The 22,564-nt window shown below is 33.0% G+C and overlaps 1 protein-coding gene across 3 annotated transcripts; it reads left to right on the forward strand.

The window, feature by feature from the left end:
* Nucleotides 1-1,248: 1,248 nt before the first annotated feature.
* Nucleotides 1,249-21,806, forward strand: LOC105051567 (uncharacterized protein ycf45). 3 transcript variants are annotated; one of them, XR_012134247.1, is made up of 11 exons: nucleotides 1,250-1,486; nucleotides 16,736-16,798; nucleotides 16,975-17,052; nucleotides 17,369-17,589; nucleotides 18,293-18,365; nucleotides 18,457-18,741; nucleotides 19,864-20,007; nucleotides 20,835-20,885; nucleotides 20,979-21,112; nucleotides 21,209-21,309; nucleotides 21,410-21,806. XR_012134247.1 is itself a non-coding variant. In XM_010932073.4 (10 exons), the coding sequence occupies exons 1-9, from the start codon at nucleotides 1,286-1,288 to the stop codon at nucleotides 21,278-21,280; spliced, it is 1,188 nt and encodes a 395-aa protein (XP_010930375.1). In that variant the 5' UTR covers nucleotides 1,252-1,285; the 3' UTR covers nucleotides 21,281-21,309; nucleotides 21,410-21,806. The 3 variants fall into 3 exon arrangements, 2 of the variants coding, with proteins under 2 accessions (XP_029122446.1, XP_010930375.1); XM_010932073.4 differs by lacking the exon at nucleotides 20,979-21,112 and having other exon boundaries at nucleotides 1,252-1,486; XM_029266613.2 differs by lacking the exons at nucleotides 16,736-16,798; nucleotides 20,979-21,112 and having other exon boundaries at nucleotides 1,249-1,486.
* Nucleotides 21,807-22,564: the final 758 nt, after the last annotated feature.

Consider the following 22,564-nt stretch of genomic DNA (forward strand, 5'->3'; position numbering starts at 1 on the left):
TTATTTAGAATATTTTTTAAAAAATTAAATTTAAATTAATTTAATTATTTGAAATGATATTTTTTATTTGAATTATAATTAGAATTTTTATTTCTTAAAATTCAAAATTCAAAGTTTTGTTTTTGAATTAGAATTATAATTTCTATTTTTTTTAATTCTATTCTTTTCCCTTTTTTCTTTTTTTTATGGTGTTTTTTATTTTTTTCCACCAATTTTTTTTCTTTTCTTCAGATATTTTTTTTAAAAAAATAATTTGAAATAAAGAAAGTAATTTGAAATGATATTTTTTATTTGAATTAAAGTTAAAATTCTTATTTTCTTTAAATTTTTAATTTTTAATTTTTTTTCACATTTTTTCTTCTTTTTTTCGCTTTTTTATGGCATTTTTTTCTTTTATCAAAATTAAATTTAAATTAAAATTTAATTTTTTATTTAAAATTATAATTATAAAATTTTTCTATTTTTTCTGTTTTTATGAAAATTTTAATTTTTTTTAAATTCAAATTTATAATTTTTATTTTTTTCATATTTTTTTCTTTTTTTCTTTTTCTATGATATTTTTAATTTTTAAAATTTTAAATATTTTTGTTTAGATATTTTTTTAACAAAATTAATTTGAAAAGAAGAAATTAATTTAAAATTATCTTTTTAATTTGAATTAAAAATTTAAATTTTTATATTTTAAAATTCATTCAAAATTAAAAATTTTATTTATTTATAAATATTTATTTATAAATTTAAAATTATAAATTTTATTTTTTTTATTTTTTTTGAAAAAAATAGAAAACTTCATTTTAAATGGTGTTTTTAAAAGCGCCATTTAAAATGGTGTTTTTAAAAACACCATTTTAAATGGTGCTTTTAAAAATACCGTTGAAAATGACGTTTTCTTTTTTTTTTTTTGATGACGTCTACGTGGAAAATGGAGGGTGACGTGGTCATAGTAAAATGCCATTCAAAATGACGTTTTATTATTTTTGCATTAAACTGATAAATAAGTTAAAATTTAAATTATTTATTTAAATAAAATTTTTTTTGTATTACTTAGGAAAAGAATTTTTCAAAATAAGGTATCTTTTATTTAATTATTTAAAAAGACTTTGACAGAATTACCGGATCTTTTCCAAATTTCGAATCGTTTGACAGAATAGGTTCGCATCCAGCCACGTATTCGAACCATTTCTTGTCGGTGTCGGATGAGTCGGGCCTGAGTCGGCCCCGTCCCGGAAGATGGATCGATAAAATATTATTACACCCCGCAAAATTCTCCGGCCAAGAAGAAAGCATGGGCGTGCTCTCAGTTTATCCTCAGCTTATTCCACCTAAAATCCTTCACCGTTTCCTCTCAGCGAAGCCTCTGAGATCGAGATTGGTTTCCCTCCCTCCTCCAAGGAGAAATCCTCGTCGAGTTCGGTGCTCCTCGTCCTCCGAAGCTACGGAGGATGGGTTCGTCGTCGTGGAGGATGACCTCCACGCGCTTCTTCAAGTCAGTATCTTCACTACTCTACTCCATGTTTCTATTAGCGTTATGCATTCTCTCTATTCTTTTCTTTTCTTTCCTGTATTGCCTCTTTTCCCCTCTTTGAATTGATGCAGCTATTGTTATTTTTTCAAAAACAAAAAGGGTTTTTGATGGACTATATGCTATGACGAGGATGTGGGGGAAAAAAGAGACTTTTTTTACAACATCTAGGTGACATAAAGCCAAAGGCTTTTTTTACCAAATATAGAACAAGATTGGATGTCAAATAGAGTAGGATTATAAGGCGAATTGGAAACAATTACTAGAACTAACACTGGAGCATATAAAGATGCGATTTTTGGTAAAAGATCAAACATCTGTCATTTGACTCTATTGTGTAGCTCGCAGCTCTGAAGTAAAAGCTCATCATTCAAGCGGGCTACGTCGTATCACTAATCATGTGCTGCTCTACAATGTTCTGATATTGTTGGCTGTATTCTGTTAAATTAATTCTGTGCTAGCTAGATGTTATGGCCCAGCCCAATTAGGCCTTAAACCCAGCTCACAAAGCCCGAAAAAAAAAAAAAAAGAAAATCGAAGAAGACTCCTTCCTCCCGACGGACTCTTAATCAGAGTCGGAAATTGCCGCAGAGAGAAGTCAAACTCCTCCCCTCCGGCTCTATTTAAAGGGGAGACCCCTTCTTCCTTTTTTTCACGAAGAAAAATCGGAGCCAAACGGCGAGGATCGTTGGAAATCACTCGCAAGAGCCCGTCACCGTGCTCCCCTCGATTCCTCACCACAGCGGTCACCGGAGCTCAAGGTAAGCCCGATTTCTCTCCCTTTCTTCTCTTCCTTCCTTTCCGTGCCCGTGTGCACGATCGTCGGCGACCGGAGTCGCCGAATTTTGTTGCATAAGAAATCTCTTTTTTTATCCTCTTTTCTTCGGTTTTTTGGGCGCTGATGGTCGTTGTTGGCCACTAGTTTGGGTCCCTCCGAGCCGTCGGTCGTCGCCCTCTTGTCGCCGGCCAGTCTCGTGTCGATCGGCCGTCGGTCGGCCGACTAATCGAGGGGACTGTGAGGTCCCCTATTTCGGCCCAAGGTAAGCCGTGGGAAGAAGAAAAGAAAAAGAAGAAGAAAAAGAAAAGGAAAAGAATAAGAAAAGAAAAAGAGAAAAAAAGAAGAAGAAGAAAGAGAGAGACTTTCTCTCTCTACTTTCTCTCTCTCCCTCTTTTCTTCTCTCTACTTTCTCTTTCTCTCTCTAGTCTCTCTCTACTTTCTCTCTAGATTATTTCTCTCTCCTAAGATTTTTTAGAATTTTGAGAAGAAGGATGATGAATTTAAATGATCTTAGTGATAGATTTTTGATATGTTATCGTCGGACGGTACACCGACACCCACTTTGATCAGATCAGATATTTTTAGATTTTATTTTTCATGATTTTATTGAATTATCCACATTATAATTTCAGCATGATTCGATCTGATCAATCGAATTTGTTAAATCGTATCGTCTAATTAGTACAGATTCATCTTCATGAATTTCTCTCTCTAAAATTTATATCTCTCTAGAAATTTATTTTTTTAGAATTTATTAAGAAAAAAAATTTTTTAGTGATGATGAGTTTGAATGATTCTAGTGAAAGCATCCTGATCCGTGATTGTCAGGTAGTATGCCAGCACCTTGATCAGACCATGACTCTTTAGATTTGATCATCCATTATCTCAATCTAGTCATGATTTGATTAAATCACGTTGATTTCACCAATCGAGATATTGGACTAATCGTAATGATGGGTTGTGTCACCTAATCAATTTGGATTGTACCTCAAGAATTCTCTCTCATCTGATTTTCTCTCTTTACTTGATTTTATGAAATCAATGAAGAAACCTCGGTCCTATCACTTCGAATCCGATTTGATCTGATAGTCAAACTTTAGATCGTTTATGTCCTAATTAGATTTTGAGTAGATGAAATTAGATGATCGGACCCAATCTAAACCGTTGAAATGTGGTATTCGTATTATTTCTGATTATTGAATTTGATCTCGTATAGGTATCGTTGACACCTGATAATCGGATATTATGATATGATTTATGAACTGAAGAATTTTGAAAGAAAATTTATAGAATTATGTGAATTTATTGGAATGCGTTCGAGGTAAGTAATGTTTCACTTTTTCTAGATTTATTGATAAATTATAATGTATTTTTCTTATATGATTTGTGAAACGATGCTTGAATTGGATGAATGATATTTTGTTATGAAAATATCTTATTTGAAATGTTATGATGAAGCATGATTGAACATATTAATTTCATGATGCATTATATTGATTGATTTTGATACTATATGATTATATGTTTTCTTATCGAAATTAGAATATGAAACATGATTTATGAAGAATTCTGATATAAGAACAATATGAATTGACAACCTGACTATATAAAGGACCCCGCCAATAGGGGCATATACGTTGGCAATTGATTTGTCCTTAGGGTTTATGTCGCCAGCGAGATCAGCGACATATCGCCAGAGAGATCAGCGACAAACCGCCAGAGAGACCAACGATTTCGAAGGACTTTGCTGTCAGATGATTCGCAGCTCACGCAAGAAGATACGCGGTATTATGACCCTACCATAGGAAAAATATGGTCATAGCTCATGGTTGATGAAAAGAACTTAAGAATGAAAGAAATTGAAATCTCGAAAGAAACTCGAATTTTTGAAAAAAAAATGAATTTGGCATGAATTATATTGCATAATCAAAATTGATTTCAAATTGATGAACTCTATATGCTTATTTTCTATAAATGATTATTTACTTTAATGCCTGATAAAATCTGTTGAAAGTGATCATTGTTTACTGGACTGTCTAACTCATTACCTTCTATTTTACTGTTTTTACAGATGTTGAGGAATTAAAATGATACAAGATGTGAATGGAAGAGTGATTAGAAGCAGAATCTTCATACTTTTATTTTAGGTTGAAAGTCTTATTGAATTTGATGTAACGCCTATGAAATTTTATTGACTTTATCGAAATATTAGAGTTGAAATTTAGATTGTTATATTTTTTATTTAAATTATTGATTAATTTTTTCGCTGTGAAGCATTGATATCGTGATAAGATGCCTTGCATGCTTATGGGAAGAGTTTCCTATGAGTATGCGGCGGTTGCCATGATCCTCGATTCATAATCTCGGATCGGAGACGTGACAATTAAAGTGGTATCAGAGCATTAGTAGATGAACTAAGATATGTATAGAATGAGTGTCAGTGGATAGACACTGGAGACATTATGGTATAGATCTTTGATGATTGTAGTGGAAAAAATCTTTATAATTTTTGGTTAAACATTGAGATTATGTATGAAAAGATCACAAGAGATTATGACATATAGAATTTGAAATATGATGGATGATCTATTGATCATGATATGATTAGTTAGATTTTGATCGAAAGTAATTACAAAAGGATTGATATGAAATTTTATTGTGCATTGTGGTTATTAATTTGATCATTAGTTATTCAAGTGAATCGTAAGTTCAAATTCGATGTCAGAATAATACTATGATATTACTTCTAGTTGAGAAGTTGACTATTATTGGCAAGATAAAAATTTGATAATAAAATGTTGTTCCAGGATGGACTAAAAAAGTCTTTTATGATGCTTGATTGGAATATTTATCGAAATTGAATTTGGTATGTGAATCATATATAAAGTGGCATATTAGGATGAATGCATATTTGAGGATATTACAAAAAAGCCTATTTCTTATTGATGAAATCGATTATGAGATTATAGGATATTCATTGTACTGGAATTTTTAATCATCATCCTTGGATCTAAATAATAGATTTTATTGTGTCTCTTGGAGACTATATGATGTGTATAAAATTTTAATTTAAAGATTTCGTATCTAAGTTGATCAAAAGATTTTCTGATATTATTGTTGAGGTTGTTAATAAAAAATTGATATCTTTAGATTAAGATAAAAGATCTGATTTATATTTATTCGAGATTATGGGATTCATGTGAATTTGTAATTTAAAATTTTTGGATTTAGAAATTGATATGGAGTTCCTTTATTTTTGTTAATGAGGTCCTTGATTGTATCTATTATTAAATAGAGATTTAATTCTTTGAGGCTTGTATGATTATTATGAGAGGATACTTGATAGATATTAAAGATCTTGATGATAGAAATTTTAAAAAAAATAATGATTTAACATTTTTATATATTCTGATTATGTCCTAATTTGGTGGAGCATCGAAGGATTTTCTCGTTGATTTGACTTATAAAGATTTTGATTTGAAATTTATCGAATTAAATTGATATGAAAATTAAGATTTGATTCATATCGATTATAGTAAACCTATATGATGGTTTTAAATATGATATTGAACTCAAGGGTTAATCAAGATTATTGTACATCAGTAAAAGAATGAATGAGAATCAGAAGTTAATCTTTGACTTCAATTGAAATATAAAATTTTAGATCTTTTCTATTGATAAGATAAAGAAATAATTTGATCAAATTTTTTTGGTGAACCTAAAAAATTTTGATTGTTAGAACAGAGTGCGCAGCGGAAGCATGGTGTTCTGGATTATTTTGAGTAAGTCAGGAATGTTGATTCTTTGAGTTAAAGAATCATAATAGATGATATGGTTTGATACAAGAAATTTATTGATATTAGAAAGAATAATATTTTAAAATTTTAGATTGTTTTAGATATCCTAATGTGATTTTCAAAAGTAGCGCTTCCATCTACTATGCTAAAAAAAATATATTTAGCATCCTAATTCTAGGATGAGTGGATCCTTGATTTTTGATTTTAGATTTAGAATATTTAGAGATAAATTTTTTCTATCCTATAATTGAATTTTATAATTCTCTATTTATTAGAAAGAATTTGAGATTGTTTATCGAATAATGATTTTGATCTTAGATTATTATACTCAAATATTTATCTCCAGGATATAATAAAATTTGAAGTTTGAACTCTTTTGATCGTTATTATTTCTCTGACTGAATGAAAAATATTGAGGTTATCTATTGATATTGACGATTGTTCTACAAAAGATGGATTGAAGTTATTTATAATTTAATTTGATAATAAATTGATTAATTAAGAGTAGTTAATATTTAGGTAAAGAAAATTGATATACTTACTTAGAATAGCGACATTGATTTTGATTATAAGAAAAAAAAATAGTTTTGATTTAGATCAACTTTTGAGTTATTGATTTTTCTTATAGAATGACTTAATGATAAAATTTGCTTCAAAAATTAGAATATTTAAGAGTTTGAGGGTTTGAATAAGAAAATTTTGATGACTAGAAATAGTGGTTTTGATTCTAATCAACATCGGTGATTTTGATCTTTTCCTATGAAATGACTTAATGATGAAATTACATCGAGAATTAAAATATCAAAAGTTCAAGAATGAGATTGAAATGATAAATCTTCAACTTTTGAAAGTACGAATAAGAGAAAATATTTTTGAATTTTGATTGACTAGGATGTCATCATATGATTCATAGAAGTATGTTTTCTTATCTTATGACGAGTTGAAATTAAGAGTGATTAATATTTTGAAAAAAAAATGATGATGATGAATGAAGTTCTTATTCAAGAATAGAGACATTGATTTTCTTCATTTACAAGAGATAGGTTTGATTTTAATCTAGTCATGAGGTATTGAACATTATTTTACAGCGAATGAGAGCATGATTTTGAAATCTTAAAATATTGAAAATCTTTGAGATGTTGATTTTGATAATAAGAAATGAATGATTCTGTTTCAGATCGATATTTAATGTATTGACTTTGTCTTTATGAAATGATTTAAGAATGAATTTATATCAAGAATTAGAATATTGAAATATTTGAGGATAAGATTCAAGTAAGAAACTATGAAGACTCAAGCAAGAAAATTTCGAGGATGAAATTTCTTTTAGAGAAGAATGTTATGGCCCAGCCCAATTAGGCCTTAAACCCAGCTCACAAAGCACAAAAAAAAAATCGAACGGGAGTCTTCTTCCTCCCGACCGATTCCTAATCGAAGTCGGAAATCGCCGCGAAGAGGAGTCAAACTCCTCCCCTCCGGCTCTATTTAAAGGGGAGACCCCTTCTTTCTTTTTCCCACAAAGAAAAATCGGAGCCAAACAGCGAGGATCGTCGGAAACCACTCGCAAGAGCCCGTCACCGTGCTTGCCTCGATTCCTCACCACAGCGATCATCGGAGCTCGAGGTAAGCCCGATTTCTCTCCCTCTTTTTTCATCCCTTCCTATGCTTGTGTGCACGATCGCCAGCGACCGGAGTCGTCGAATTTTGTTGCGGAAGAAACCTCTGTTTTTACTCTCTTTTCTTCGATTTTTCGGGCGCTGGTGGTCACCATCGGCCACTAGTTTGGGTCCCTTCGAGCTGCCGCTAGTCACCCTCTTGTCGTCGGCCAGTCTCGTGCGATCGGCCGTCGGTCGGCCAACTAATCAAGAGGACTGTGGGTCTCCTGTTTCGGCCCAAGGCAAGCCGTGGGAAGAATAAAAGAAAAAGAAGGAAAAGAAAAGAAAAAGAAGGAAAAGAAAAAAAAAAGAAGAAAGAGAGAGACTTTCTCTCTCTCCCTCTTTTCTTCTCTCTATTTTCTCTTTCTCTTTCTCTCTCTAGTCTCTCTTTAGATTATTTTTCTCTCCTAGGATTTTCTAAAATTTTGAAGAGAATGATGATGAATTTAAATGATCATAGTAATGAATTTTTTATCTGTGATCGTCAGACGGTACATTGGCATCCATTTTGATCATATCAGGTATTTTTAGATTTTATTTTTCATGATTTTATTGAATTATCCACATGATAATTTCAGCATAATTCGATCTGATCAATCGAATTTGTTAAACCATATCGTCTAATTAGTACAAATTCATCTTCATAAATTTCTCTCTAGAATTTGTATCTCTTTAGAAGTTTATTTTTTTAGAATTTATCAAGAGAAAGAATTTTAGTGATGATGAGTTTGAATGATTCTAGTGAAAGCATCCTGATCTATGGTTGTTAAGTAGTATGCCAGAATCTTGATCAGACCATGAATCTTTAGATTTGATCATCCATGATCCCGATCTAGCCATGACTTGATTAAATCATGTTGATTTCACCAATCGAGATATTGGACCAATCGTAATGATAGATTGTGTCACCTAATCAATTTGAATTGTACCTCATGAATTTTTTCTCCTCTGATTTTCTCTCTCTACTTGATTTTATGAAACCAATGAAGAAATCTCGATCCTATCACTTCGAATCCAATTTGATCTGATAGTAAAATTTTGGATCGTTTATGTCCTAATTAGATTTTGAGTAGATGAAATTAGATGATCGGACCCAATCTAAACCATTGAAATATGGTATTCGTATTATTTCTGATTATTGAATTTGATTTCGTATTGGTATCGTTGACACCTGATAATCGGATATTGTGATATGATTTATGAACTGAAGAATTTTGAAAGAAAATTTATAGAATTATGTGGATTTATTGGAATGCGTTCGAGGTAAGTAATGTTTTACTTTTTCTAGATTTATCGGTAAATTATAATGTATTTTTCTGATATGATTTGTGAAACGATGCATGAATTGGATGAATGATATTTTATTATGAAAATATCTTATTTGAAATGTTATGATGAAGCATGATTGAACATATTAATTTCATGATGCATTATATTGATTGATTTCGATACTACATGATTATATGTTTTCTTATCGAAATTAGAATCTGAAATATGATTTATGAAGAATTTTGATATAAGAACAATATGAATTGATAACCTGATTATGTAAAAGATTCCGCTAATGGGGGCATATACGTTGGTAATTGATTTGTTCTGAGGGTTTATGTCGCCAGAGAGACCAGCGACAAACCGCCAGATAGACCAGCAGTTTTGAAGGACTTTGCTGCCAGATGATTCGCAGCTTACCGCAAGAAGATACGCGGTATTATGATCCTGCCATAGGAAAAATATGGTCATAGCTTATGGTTGATGAAAAGAATTTAAGAATGAAAGAAATTGAAATCTCGAAAGAAACTCGAATTTTCGAAAAAGAAATGAATTTGGCATGAACTATATTGCATAATCGAAATTGATTTCAAATTGATGAACTCTATATGCTTATTTTCTATAAATAATTATTTATTTAATGTCTGATGAAATCTGTTGAAAGTGATCATTGCTTACTGGGCTGTCTAGTTCATTACCTCCTATTTTACTATTTTTATAGATGTTGAGCAATTAAGATGATACAAGATGTGAATAGAAGAGTGATTAGAAGCAGAATCTTCATACTTTTATTTTAGGTTGAAAGTCTTATTGAATTTGATGTAACGCCTATGGAACTTTGTTGACTTTATTGAGATATTAGAGTTGAAATTTAGATTGTTATATTTTTTATTTAAATTATTGACTAATTTTTCCGTTGTGAAGTATTGATATCGTGATAAGATGCCTTGCATGCTTATGGGAAGAGTTTCCTATGAGTATGCGGCAGTTGCCATGATCCTCGATTCACAGTCTCGAATCGAGGACATGACACTAAATATGTATCCATTTCACCTATTCTCTGTGTTTCATATTGCAGTGAATAATGAAATGATTCCATCATGCTTGTCATTTAGATGAAATGGTCTCCAGTTACTATGGTGATCATTTTGCACATTATTAGACAATTACAGCAATCTCCTCTGATTAAACATACACCATATGGTGTTATAAAAAATATATGAAATAATATATATATATATATATATATATATATATATATAATGTAACCACAGAAAAAATAAAATTACAAGAAAATGAACTAATTAAAAAAATATTGTATTGAAGAGTAAGCTTAAGATGGAAAAATGGTGAAATAGGTTCCAAAAAAAAAATTTATTTGTAATTTAGATGCCAATCAAAAATATATATATATTAAAATATTTTTTTCTGTGATATGTGTGATACAATTAAATATGATGTGACAAAAATAAAATAAATAGAACCTAGCTTGGGAGGTGGATAAATTACTGTCCTAAAGGAGATTCCGGCCCCTTCTCGTGCGAAGATCTAAGCCGCACACCCTCCTCCAAGGTACAATTTGGAAGCCAAATACTCCAACGTTCGTCGGTGGCACGATTTCGAACGGACGCCGATCAACTTCATCCTCAGCCCAATCAACAAAATGAACGAAAGAGAGAGAGCACGAAGAGAGAATTTTTGAAGATGGGAAAGAATTTTTTGAAGGTAGAAAGACTTTCGATATTTTTTTTTCGTTCGGAAATTGAGAAAAAGGGGGCATCTTTTATAGGCGCAGACGATCGCGGAAGCTCCGTGTGCGAGAACGGCATGTGGAACTGCCGCCCGCGCGCGGAGAGTTCGCAAAATGGCCGCGGAACGACCGCACGGAATGTTGCTGCGCGATCCTCTCGCGGAACGGCTGAACAATAGAATATCCATGCGCACTCGACGCAGACGTCCACGCATGTTCGACATTCCGTGCGAGAGGAGTTTTGAAACTCCGAAAAGGTCCCGAAAAGTCAACAATCCCCCACAAGTTTCAAAACTCATAAAATATTTTAATTTAGCAAATATTTAAAAACTTTCATTGGGTTTTTACTATGCTTAGTACAAGTACCTTCTAGGTTTGAACTTGTATTTAGTATAAAATACATACAGTATGAAGACAATATGATCAAAATGCAGGGTAGCGCTATTTAGGCCATGCGCTTGCTTTGATTTTCATGAGAGTTACTAGGAATTCGCCCTAATCTCATAGTTGCGACCTCACGACTACTCTCACTAAGGTAGATCCTCCAATGGTACGTGTAACGAAATCGTACCTCGTTAAACTTTCGATCTTGGATCTATTAAGAGCTACGTTCCGTCTAACCGTTACATATAGAGCACTACACCATAGGGATAGGTTGGAGACAGAATAAAAAAAAATGTTGCTCCCAGAGTCACCTCAGAGGTCGTTTTTCTTTGAACCTTGATTCTGGAATCTCTAATCGCAAAGGTAGGGGTCCACTCTAATGACTAATATATGGGCTTAAGCTCCATCCCCCTCGATGTCTCAAATATCAAAGCCTTTGAAAGATCTTTGATTAAAAGATCAGATAGATTATTCTTTGATCTTATAAATTGAAGTGATATCACATTTTTCATTTTATTTCTCACAGTTTTATATCTGATCAAAATATAATTGTTTATCTTTTTATTTGATGTCTGCTGATTTAACAAATCTATTAGAGCTCTACAATCACAATTTATTGGTACTACAGATATTTTGAATGGAAGAATTTCAATATCATTAATTAAATCTTTTAGCCACTGTGCTTCAGTGCAAGTGGTGTCAAGAGCAGTTAATTCAGACTCTAACGTGCTTCTTGTTATTATTGTTTGTTTACATGAACCCCAAGATACTGCACCTCCTCCAAACATGAAGAGATAATCTGTGGTAGACTTAACATCTAAATTATCTGTCAACCAGTTAGCATCACTATATCCTTCTAGTACTTCTGGATAATCGGAGAACAAGAGAGAGTAATCTAGAGTTCCCCTCAGATATCTAAAGATTCTTTTAAGGGCTTTCCAATGTTCTTCACTAGGATTGCTAGAATACCGATTTAGTCTGCCTACTGCATAAGCTATATCAAGACGGGTTCTATTTGCTACATATAACACTGATCCTATCCTCTAGGAATACTCTAATTGTCTTATAGGTTCTCCTAAATTCTTAGTTACATGTGAACTATGATCATATGGGGTACAGACAGGATTTAGATCAAAATATTCAAATTTTTTAAGTATTTTTTCTATTGAATGTGTTTGGTTTATGGCTATTTCGTTATTTGTTCTTTTAAGTTTCATTCCTAAGATTATATCAGTTTCTAAGTCTTTCATATCAAAATTAATTGACAAATAATTTTTAGTTTCTTGTATTATTTTTAGTGATGTTCCAAATAATAGAATATCATCTACATACAGACATAAAACGATAAAATCTGAGTTATTTCTTTTATAATACACATTTATCATGCTCGTCAATCTTAAAGTTATTACCTAGGATAATTTCATCAAATTTAATATGCTATTGTCTAAGAGCTTGTTTTAATCTACAAAGTGATTTAATTAATTTACATACCTTATGTTCTTGTCCTTTGGCTATAAAACCTTAAGGTTGGTTTATATAGATTTCTTCTTTTAATTCTCAATTTTAGAATGCAGTTTTTATATCCATTTGATGAATCATTAATTTATGAATTGATGCTAATGCTATCAAGATTCTTGAGGTGGTTATCCTAGCTACAGGAGCATAGGTATCAAAATAATCTATGTCTTTCTTTTGGCTGTATCCTTTGGCTACTAACCTAATTTTATATCTTTCTACTGTTCCATCTGATCTTAATTTTCTTTTGAAAATCCATTTAGTTTCTATTGCTTTATTTTCAGGAGGTAAATCTGATAAAATCTAAGTTTTATTCTCTAGGATTGATTGAATTTCGCTATTTATAGCTTCCGTCCAATATGATGAATCTGATGATGACATAGCTTCATCATACGTGCAAAGATCACCCTCTACAAGATATATAAAGAATTTTTTTCTAAAATTCTTTTCAATTTTGATCTTTTTATTTCTTCTTAACTCAGTTTCAGTTTCAAGTTCTAAGTCCATAGATCTAGAAGAAGATGGTTTATATTCTAGGAATCTTGAAATTCTAGTTTTAAAAAGAAATATTTCTTCAAAGAAAGAAGCATCTCTAGCTTCTAGGATTGAATTATAACTTATATCACTAATATCTGATTTAATCATTAAGAACCTATAGGTATTACTATTTTGGGCATAGCCAATAAAGACAGCATCTACAGTTTTAGATCCTAACTTTTTCTTTTTGGGTTCAGGAATATTTACTTTAGCTAGACACCCCTACACGTTGAGAAAATTTAAGTTAGGAGCTCTACCTTTCCAAAATTCATAAGGGATCTTACCACTATCTTTAATAGAGATTTTATTTAGGATGAAGCAAGAAGACAGAAGAGCTTCTCCCCACAAGTTCTCTGGTAGGTTTGAGCTAATCAACATAGCGTTCACCATATCCAAAAAGGTACAGTTTTTACACTCAACCACACCGTTGGACTATAGAGAGTAAGGAGCAGTTACTTCATTAATTATTCCATATTCTTGACAGAACAGGAAAAAGTTATTTGAATTATACTCTCCTCCTCTATTAGTCTTAAGAATCTTAATTTTCTTTTCTTGTTGATTTTCTACCTCTCTTATAAATTTTGAATTTATTAAAGGTTTCATCCTTAGATTTCATTAGGTACAGTAGCAGTATCTCGAATAATCATCTATAAAGGTTATTATGTATTTATTGCCACCACAGGTTACAATTTTAAAAGAGTCACATACATCACTATGTATCAATTCCAAGATTGAAGAATTTCTTTCAACTGATTTGAATGATTTTTTTGGTTGTTTAGATTCAGCACATATTTCACATTTAGATGTATCTAAGATTGATTTGGGAATTAGCTTTAAATCCATCACATGTTTGATTTTCCTTAAGTGTACATGACCTAATCTATCATGCCACAAATTTTGATTAGATTTATTCGCAAAATAAACTTGATTCTCAGTTTTATTAATAAAATAATTTATTATATTTAATTTGAATAAGCCTTCACTTGCATATCTTCTTCCTATGAAAGCATTATTCTTAGTTATTACAACTTTATTACAATCAAGAACAATTTTATATCCCTTCTGAACTAGCTGAGACCCACTGACTAGGTTCTTCCTAAGGTCTGAAACATACAATACATCCGTCAGGATAAGAACTTTTTCAGAAGTCATCTTCAAATTACTTCATCCTTGTCCCTTGATCTTGACGGCTGTATTGTTCCCAAGGATTACATCTCCTCCGCTTGAGTCTTGAATAGTAGTGAACCAGAAGCGGTTAAAACAAATATGAATATTAGCTCCTAAATCCAACCACCAATCAAAGTTAGAGGAAGTAATATTAACTTCAGAGTTAAAGCTTACTGACCTAAAGGTGATATCTTCTGGACCTTCAACTACATAAGTTTGAGGTCCTGAGGAAGTAGAAGACTTGCGAAAGGGCTTTCTTCCGGTGATAACAGTCTCTCGCAAGATGATTGGTCTTTCCGCACACAAAGTATAACTTATTACTTGAACCTTGGGCAGGTTTGATGGATTTAGTATTATTGGCCTTGAAGTTTTTTTCTTAGGCTTGAACTTATTTGAGTAGGGTCGGTTAAGATGGTTTGTCTAGTGTTGGTTTGATTGAAAATTAGGTTTTGATTTGGATTTAGTAAGGGTCAGATTAGCTTGAGCATCTGAAACTTTGGTTTGTTGGGTTTTAGACCTATGTTGGTCTTTTATCCTAATTGAATTGAGAAGTTGAGTTAGAGTTAGTTCTCCTTACTTATGGAACGGACCTTTAGCAAAGCCATCCCAAGAAGGAGGCAATTTATCAAGAAGGCTCGAGACCTTAAATTCTTCAGAGAGAGAGGTTCCATTGGTTTAAAGCTTCTTAAGATATTTTTGAAATTGGTGAAGTTGGTCATTTATAGGTTTATCATCTACCATAACATATCTAAGAAATGATGCGATGTTGAACCGCTCAACACCAGCATCATCCAAACCATACTCAGACTCTAGGTTATCCCATAATTCTTTTGCACTCTTTGCAGATAAATAAACATCATAGAGTGAATCACTAAGGACACTTAGAATTCTACCCTTACAAAGATAGTCTTTTTTAGGGGTGGCAGGAGAGGTTGAACTAGAGGAGGCAGAGGATTGATCAATAATCGATCAGAGCCCCAAAGTGGTTAGCCAAAATTTCATTTGGCTTTGCCACCTCCTAAAGTTGGTTCCATCAAACTTGTCGGGTTTAAGACTAAAGGTTTCATCTCTAAGAGTAGCCATTTGGTCCAAATAAGGTTCAGAGAAAAAAACTGGCATTTAAAAAAAAATTATTAGTTTTTTTTTTAACTAGTGGACTTAATAAGTTTTATTAAGGTTGAGCATGCAACAATACAAGTTTTGAGGAGATCTTTAATTAATTTGTATAATACAAAACTATAGAAAATAATGCTGGCCAATTAAAAACAATATATAAATATGCAAGGAACATAAGCCCTAAATATATACAAACAATTATATTAAATATGTATGCACTACAAAAATATTTTTTGGAATCTCCTTTAGACTGTTATAGAAAATATATGAAATAATATATATATATATATATATATATAATGTAACCACAGGAAAAAATGAAATTACAGGAAAATGAACTAATTAAAAAAAAGTTGTATTGAAGAGTAAGCTTAAGATGGAAAAATGGTGAAATAGGTTAAAAAAAAAACTTATTTGTAATTTAGATGCCAATCAAATATATATATATATATATATTAAAATATTTTTTCTGTGATGTGTGTGATACAGTTAAATATGATGTGACAAAAATAAAATAAATAGAATCTAGCTCCAAAGGCGGATAAACCACGGTCCTAAAGGAGATTTCGGCCCCTTCTCGTGTGAAGATCTGAGCCGTACACTCTCCTCCAAGGTACAACCTGTAAGTCAAGCACTTCAACGTCCGTCGGTGGCACAATCTCGAATGGACGTCGATCAACTTCGTTCTCAGCCCAATCAACAAAATGAACGAAAGAGAGAGAGAACACGAAGAGAGAATTTTTGAAGATGGGAGATAATTTTTTGAAGATAGGAAGACTCTCGGTATTTTTTTTTCGTTCGAAAACTGAGAAAAGGGGGATGCCTTTTATAGGCGCAGATGACCGCGGAAGCTCCGTGTGCAAGAATGGCACGCGGAACTGCCGCCTACGCACGGAGAGTTCGCGAAACGGCCGTAGAACGATCGCACGGAATGTTGCCGTGCGATCCTCTCGCGGAACGGCCAAACGGTGGAATGTCCACGCGCACTCGACGCGGACATCTACGCACATTTGACATTCCGCGCGAGAGGAGTTTTGAAACTCCAGAAAGATCCCGAAAAGTCAACATATGGCACTTAAGATAGGGTGTAATAATTTAAATTGAGCCTTGAAAAGACTGGTTATTCACAACTTGAAATCTCAAAATGGCCAACAGCATGGCATCAAATGCTTTCAGTGTTGACACTTTTGCTTTGCAAATTTCAAATTTTCAACTAGCTTATCAACACTGACTCATCTTTTGCAGATTTTACCCAAAGATTTGCGAGATAATCTACAAAATGAACCTAGAAGAGCTCAACTTTTAGAGGTAAGTTTAGATGCAAGTCTCATCCTTCACTTGTTCTAACAGACTCATTTGACATTTACCATATGCATGGCACATGCACAGACATATTAATGAGTAAAGAATGAAACTATCATAAATCATTTGGAATTATCATCTATCTGTCTGCGTAATGCTTATTTTTGCTCACCATTTATTAGGTTATTCTGGATTTGGGTCGTAAGCCTGAAGCACGTTTCCTTGGTGAATCTGGTGGGCAGTATCTGAGGAATACAGAGGTATAAATAACTTGAGATAAAAATTTTACCTTTGGTTCTCTTTATAATTTTCTTTGCTCAATGTAGGTTATTTTCCTTCCATTACAATTGGCATTCTCAATTTATGAATTTTCACAATTGTCTAACCATATTCTGTGGTTTCTGTACACTTATTTTTCAGTTTTATGTGCCAGATATGGAACTTTCTTGACTTGGATTTTGTTTTTGCTGATCATCATGATTTTTCTATTATAATGAAATTTCCTTTGCATGGTTGTAGTTTTTTTTAATAAAAAGAATAAAGGAAAGAAATGTTGACTTCTTTTCCACATTCTAGATTTCACTGGAAGAGTTGGAGAAAGCTCAGAAAGCAGTTGGAGAATTTGGAGGAGACAACCGTGCAGGCATTGAAGGTACCTTACACAGGATATCTGCAATAAGGAGTAGGAAGGGGCTTATTGTTGGGCTGACATGTAGAGTTGGACGAGCAGTTACTGGTCATGTTGACATGGTCCGTGATCTCCTGCAATACAATGAAAGCATCCTATTTCTAGGAAGGTAGTATCGCCTTGGAGAAGAAGCATGATAGAGATCATTTCTGTAATGCCTTTTAGATTACTTCCAGTATAATGCATCCGTTGTTGATTAACTGTGTATCTTGTCTGTCAAGCAAAGTATCCAGGCAATCCCCATGATTTGAGCCTAAGTTGTTGATATAAGATATGTTCAGTGTGGTTTAGTTCTATATATAATAGCAAAGGAATTTGTGCTGAGCTCATCTTGATAAAACCATCTTCATGTGAATGATTTAGGAGGACACTCATATAGGTAGATTGCTATAAAATATCGACAAAATACCTGCCACCAAAACCTTTTCCAAGATGATAAGTGCAGAGTTTGTTTTATAGACGATTGTTTTTCTCTATGATACCATGTTTTTCATTTCAATGATTAATGCTTATGCAATAATTAATACAAAGTACCATATAAGTTGGTTAATATATAAATATGTTGGGCCTGCCATATGATATTATTGATGGAATTTTCACTCTAATGTCATGCCTACAATGCTTGTGTTTTTAAGCATGTTAGAGTTCTGAGATTCCTTAATGATTGTATTCAATATTTGTATGTCTTAGCATGTTAAAGTTCTCAGATTTCTCTGTCATGAGTAATTAATGTATGTTTGCCCATCTGCATCTTGTGGATTTTATATTTCTTGGGTTTAATTTGCTATAATTCCTTATTTCTGTTCCACCAGGCCTGGAGTAGGTAAGACTACTGTCATGCGTGAGATTGCACGTGTCTTGGCTGATGAACTTCAAAAGCGAGTGGTATGCTAATAACTTTTATTTGTGTAACTTCTTCTAATCTATCACTTAAAATGCCTTACATTCTTCATCAGTTCACTGATGATTAGGATAGGTAATTGTGGATACTAGCAATGAGATTGGAGGAGATGGGGATATTCCTCACACAGCAATAGGGGGTGCAAGGAGAATGCAAGTTCCAGAACCATCCATGCAGCACAGACTCATGATTGAAGCAGTTGAGAATCATATGCCTGAGGTGGTAATTGTAGATGAGATTGGTACTGAAGCAGAGGCACTTGCTTGTAGATCAATTGCAGAAAGGGGACTGATGCTTATCGGTACTGCCCATGGAGAACATTTGGGAAATATAATTAAAAACCCCACTCTTTCTGATCTGGTATACCATCATCCAAGTTATATACATATGAGTCTTTTAGCTTCACTGTTATGGCATAAAATGCTTTATAGTTTCAACTGCTTCCATATTATGATTTTATTTCATGACAAATGTCTTTTTCAAGTTATAATACGAGTGGTGACGGTGGAGATCTGATAAGCACAACAGAAACAAGGTTGCCACAGGTGGCCTCCTAGGCACTTGGGCAGTCCCACAGTCTAGGTGTCTGATGCTCTCCAGGCCGCTAGGTGAGGTGGCCATCTGGGTGCCCATGTTGGCACCTAAGCCAGGTGCCTGGCTGCTCATCAGCTGCTTTGTTTCCATTTTCCAAGCAGCATCTACGTCTAATTTTATTGATCACTTTCAATTCCAATCATCTTTGTACATATATTCTATGAAGCATATTTATTATCTTATAACTTTGGGTACATTAATGAATATTGGAATGTATTTCTCAAATCACTGAATGCAGCCATCAATATTGGTTCTTCTGTTATCTAAGGACAATGATCATTCAAGCTGCCTCTCTTAACTCTAGACCCTCCTTTTCATCATGAGTAGCAAGAGGATTTGGGACAGTGAACAAGAGAAAGGGAGAATCTGGAGATCATGATTGCTATATTTGTGATAATTTGATTATATAAGGCTATCTATTAAATTGTAATAGTTTTCAGGAATTGCTAATTCCAAGCTCCTGCCTGTCCACCTAGGCTTTCCGCCAAGGCATTTAAGGGAGCCACCACCTAGGACTGCTTAAACTTGAAAGGAGAGAAGGTCGTTTGGGTTTTTATGGATCAGCAGCTTTGTTAAACATGATGTTCATGAAACCTGCATGTTTTAATGCTGCTAGGGGTCCTATCTCCTTTAAGATTTTTTTTTTTTCGTTTTTCTTTTTCTCTCTTTCTTTTATTTTCGGGTGGGGATGGTTTCGGCATGGGGATGATGTGAAAGGGTGGGTTGGGGGGTGAGAGTGAAGAGGTACTCTTTAAGATTTTTTTGGTTTATGTCATCAAGTCAAATGCTTGTTACCTGCCTACAGTTTTATTAGTTTTATGTTGGAGGAAGTATTTTCTTAAGATATATTGCTCTAATGGCTTCCACTTGATTATTTGTTAAAACCAGGTTGGGGGAGTGGAAACTGTTACTCTAGGTGATGATGAGGCTCGAGCTAGACGTAGCCAGAAAAGCATTCTTGAGAGAAAAGCTCCTCCAACATTTCCTTTCCTTATTGAGATGAGGGAACGGAATCACTGGGTCGCTCACCGAGTAAGTTATCTTTTTTTGGGAATGAAAAAAGCATCGAGCAATACAGTTTCTAAGTCGAGCTTAGCTTTGGTATAGCATTGCAGATATCTCTGGGCCAAAATGGAATAAAATCTGTTATGACCTCAGTTTTCCTTTTTTCCTGTTTAACTGCATTACTGTTCAGATTTGAACTCGGAAAAAACAAAAAACAAAAGTTGGATTTGTCATATGAGAGCACAATCTTGGCACCACACCAGCATTTGGGGGATGAAGCATGATAAACTAGTGATATATTATTGGAAGAGCTGATCTAGAAAACAAGAAAAGAAAAGCATAGTCTGACTGGATTTATTTTGTTTGCAATCCTTTAAAGCTTTGGTTAATTTTTTTTATATAGATCAGCAGCATTGGTTCTTGTGGGTGAATTGGAGAATGCTCTGTAACCAAGTGCATGTAGCTAACTGGCTGGTCTCCATTGGAAATGTTATCATTCAAGCTCAGTACATGTTAGACATTTGTGGCATAATTAATTAGCATAATAATGCTAATATTAAGAACTCTTTTCTAATTAAATTGGATTGCAATTCAAAGACTTGTATTTTGGGGGAATTAATATTTCAGATGGTTCTTATCGTTTTCTGCACGTAATATTTTTGTCGTATTTACAATTCTCATCACTGTTCAATATTTGCACAGATGGGCATATATTTTTTTCATATATTTTCATCTTTATTTTATCAATTACTTCGTATTCATATGCCCACTACAGAAATTCCACTGTGGTTGCATAAACGGCACCTTTTCATTGTTAAAGATCATAGCTCTCTGTTCTCTCTTTGATTGTGCAGACCGAAAGGAGCGTTGATATGTTGCTCCACGGCAAAAAGCCGTTGGTAGAGGTATGGTGCTTGATAATTTTTTTTATCAATCTTTGATTTATGCTTTAGGCAATGATATTTCCCGCATGGCAATCTTTTCATAATTTGCTCCAGTCTTTTTGTTGCATGTTTTTGTGGACTAGCCCTTGAGATTAGGTGGTGGAATCAGTTTGCTGAAGATTTATCCTCTGAAGAAAGATTTTGTTGTTTTCACAATATTATTAGAATAATAATCCAAATGATAAGAGGTTCTTATAGACCGCCTGCATTTCTAGCACTCAGATTGACAAAATTCTGCTTCAGCTGAAATGCGCATCTTCATTATTGATAGTGGTGAACTGCAGGTGAGAAAGAGGGATGACCAGTTCAAGGTTGTAATTGAAAGATGGATAACATATGATGGAGAGGCAATATAGTGAGATTTTGCTCCATCGGTTATACCAGAGTATGACCCGATAGAACTATAACATGTGTAGCTTGTGATTTAATATATAGAACTAATAACACATGCATATTTTTTCACTTATCTCTATAAACATATGCAGATTTGCACTTACCAAAAAAAGGACTGCTTGGCCTTGACAATGGTGTCAAAAATTTGCAAATTGTTGATTGGATTGCCCAGCTCAGCTCCACACCTGCTGATTTCACGGCCTAAATTTTGTCAAACATCTAGTGAAGGTACTATTGTGGCTGCTGTATCTTCCCTTGAAGGAGATGTAACCGGCATCTCAGAAATGCATTGAAAATGCCTTCTTTGCTCTTATGTATCAGACTAAAGGAACTCATCATGTAACTTTTTTCTGGTCTCTCTTTTGATCAAACTGCACAAGCAAGCAGGTTTAAGAAGCAAAAACTAAAGGAAAATGCATGGTGGTGGGGGAAGATGTTCTCACTTATGGTTGAAATTAAATCAAATATTAATATATCCATATCTATATCTATTTTGTTTGACAAATACAGATATGAATATGGGATTGATATAAAAATTTATGTTCATATTTAAATGGGATATCGAAAGTATGAATATACATATAGATATAAGTCGGATAATTAAATTTTTTGTTCATAGAATCAAAGATATTACTTTGTGGATGGTAAATCAAATTAATGATAAACTAATATGGTGATGTATTTTCTTTAAAAAAAAATTATGAATGTTATATAGAATCAGATGTTCGAATATGGATTATGTGGTTGTTTGTTTATATTCATATCCTTTTTCTAATAGATATATATATGAATATTAATCAGATTTTTAAATTTTTGTCCATACCTAGATAGTTTCGGATGTAAAAATGAATTCGAATAGATAATATCTGGTCTATTTTCAGTCTTATTGTCAATTCAGGTAGTAAGCGGAGGTTCTCTTAAAAGTTAAAAATGCTTGCAAATGTGTAATGGAAGCCTAGAGTTCTTTGACAAGCTGAGCACAGAATTTAGCGGTTTCTCAATTTCTACTAGGATATTATCTTAGTCCTTGTCTGTAGTTCAACTTGCTTAGTGACCCAAAACATATTACCATCTTTCGGTTAACTAGTTTCTTTATGTGTCATTGGTTTTTTCTATAGTTGTGAAAGAAATATTGGATTCACATGATAGCAATTCTTGCAATCAAAGATTGCAATCTGATCTTATAATAATTATAAGAAAATAAATTACAACAATACCTTAGAGCTCTATATTTATCACATTTACAT

The sequence above is a fragment of the Elaeis guineensis genome, chromosome 9 (genome assembly GCF_000442705.2).
Source record: "Elaeis guineensis isolate ETL-2024a chromosome 9, EG11, whole genome shotgun sequence".
NCBI classification, from domain to species: domain Eukaryota; kingdom Viridiplantae; phylum Streptophyta; class Magnoliopsida; order Arecales; family Arecaceae; genus Elaeis; species Elaeis guineensis.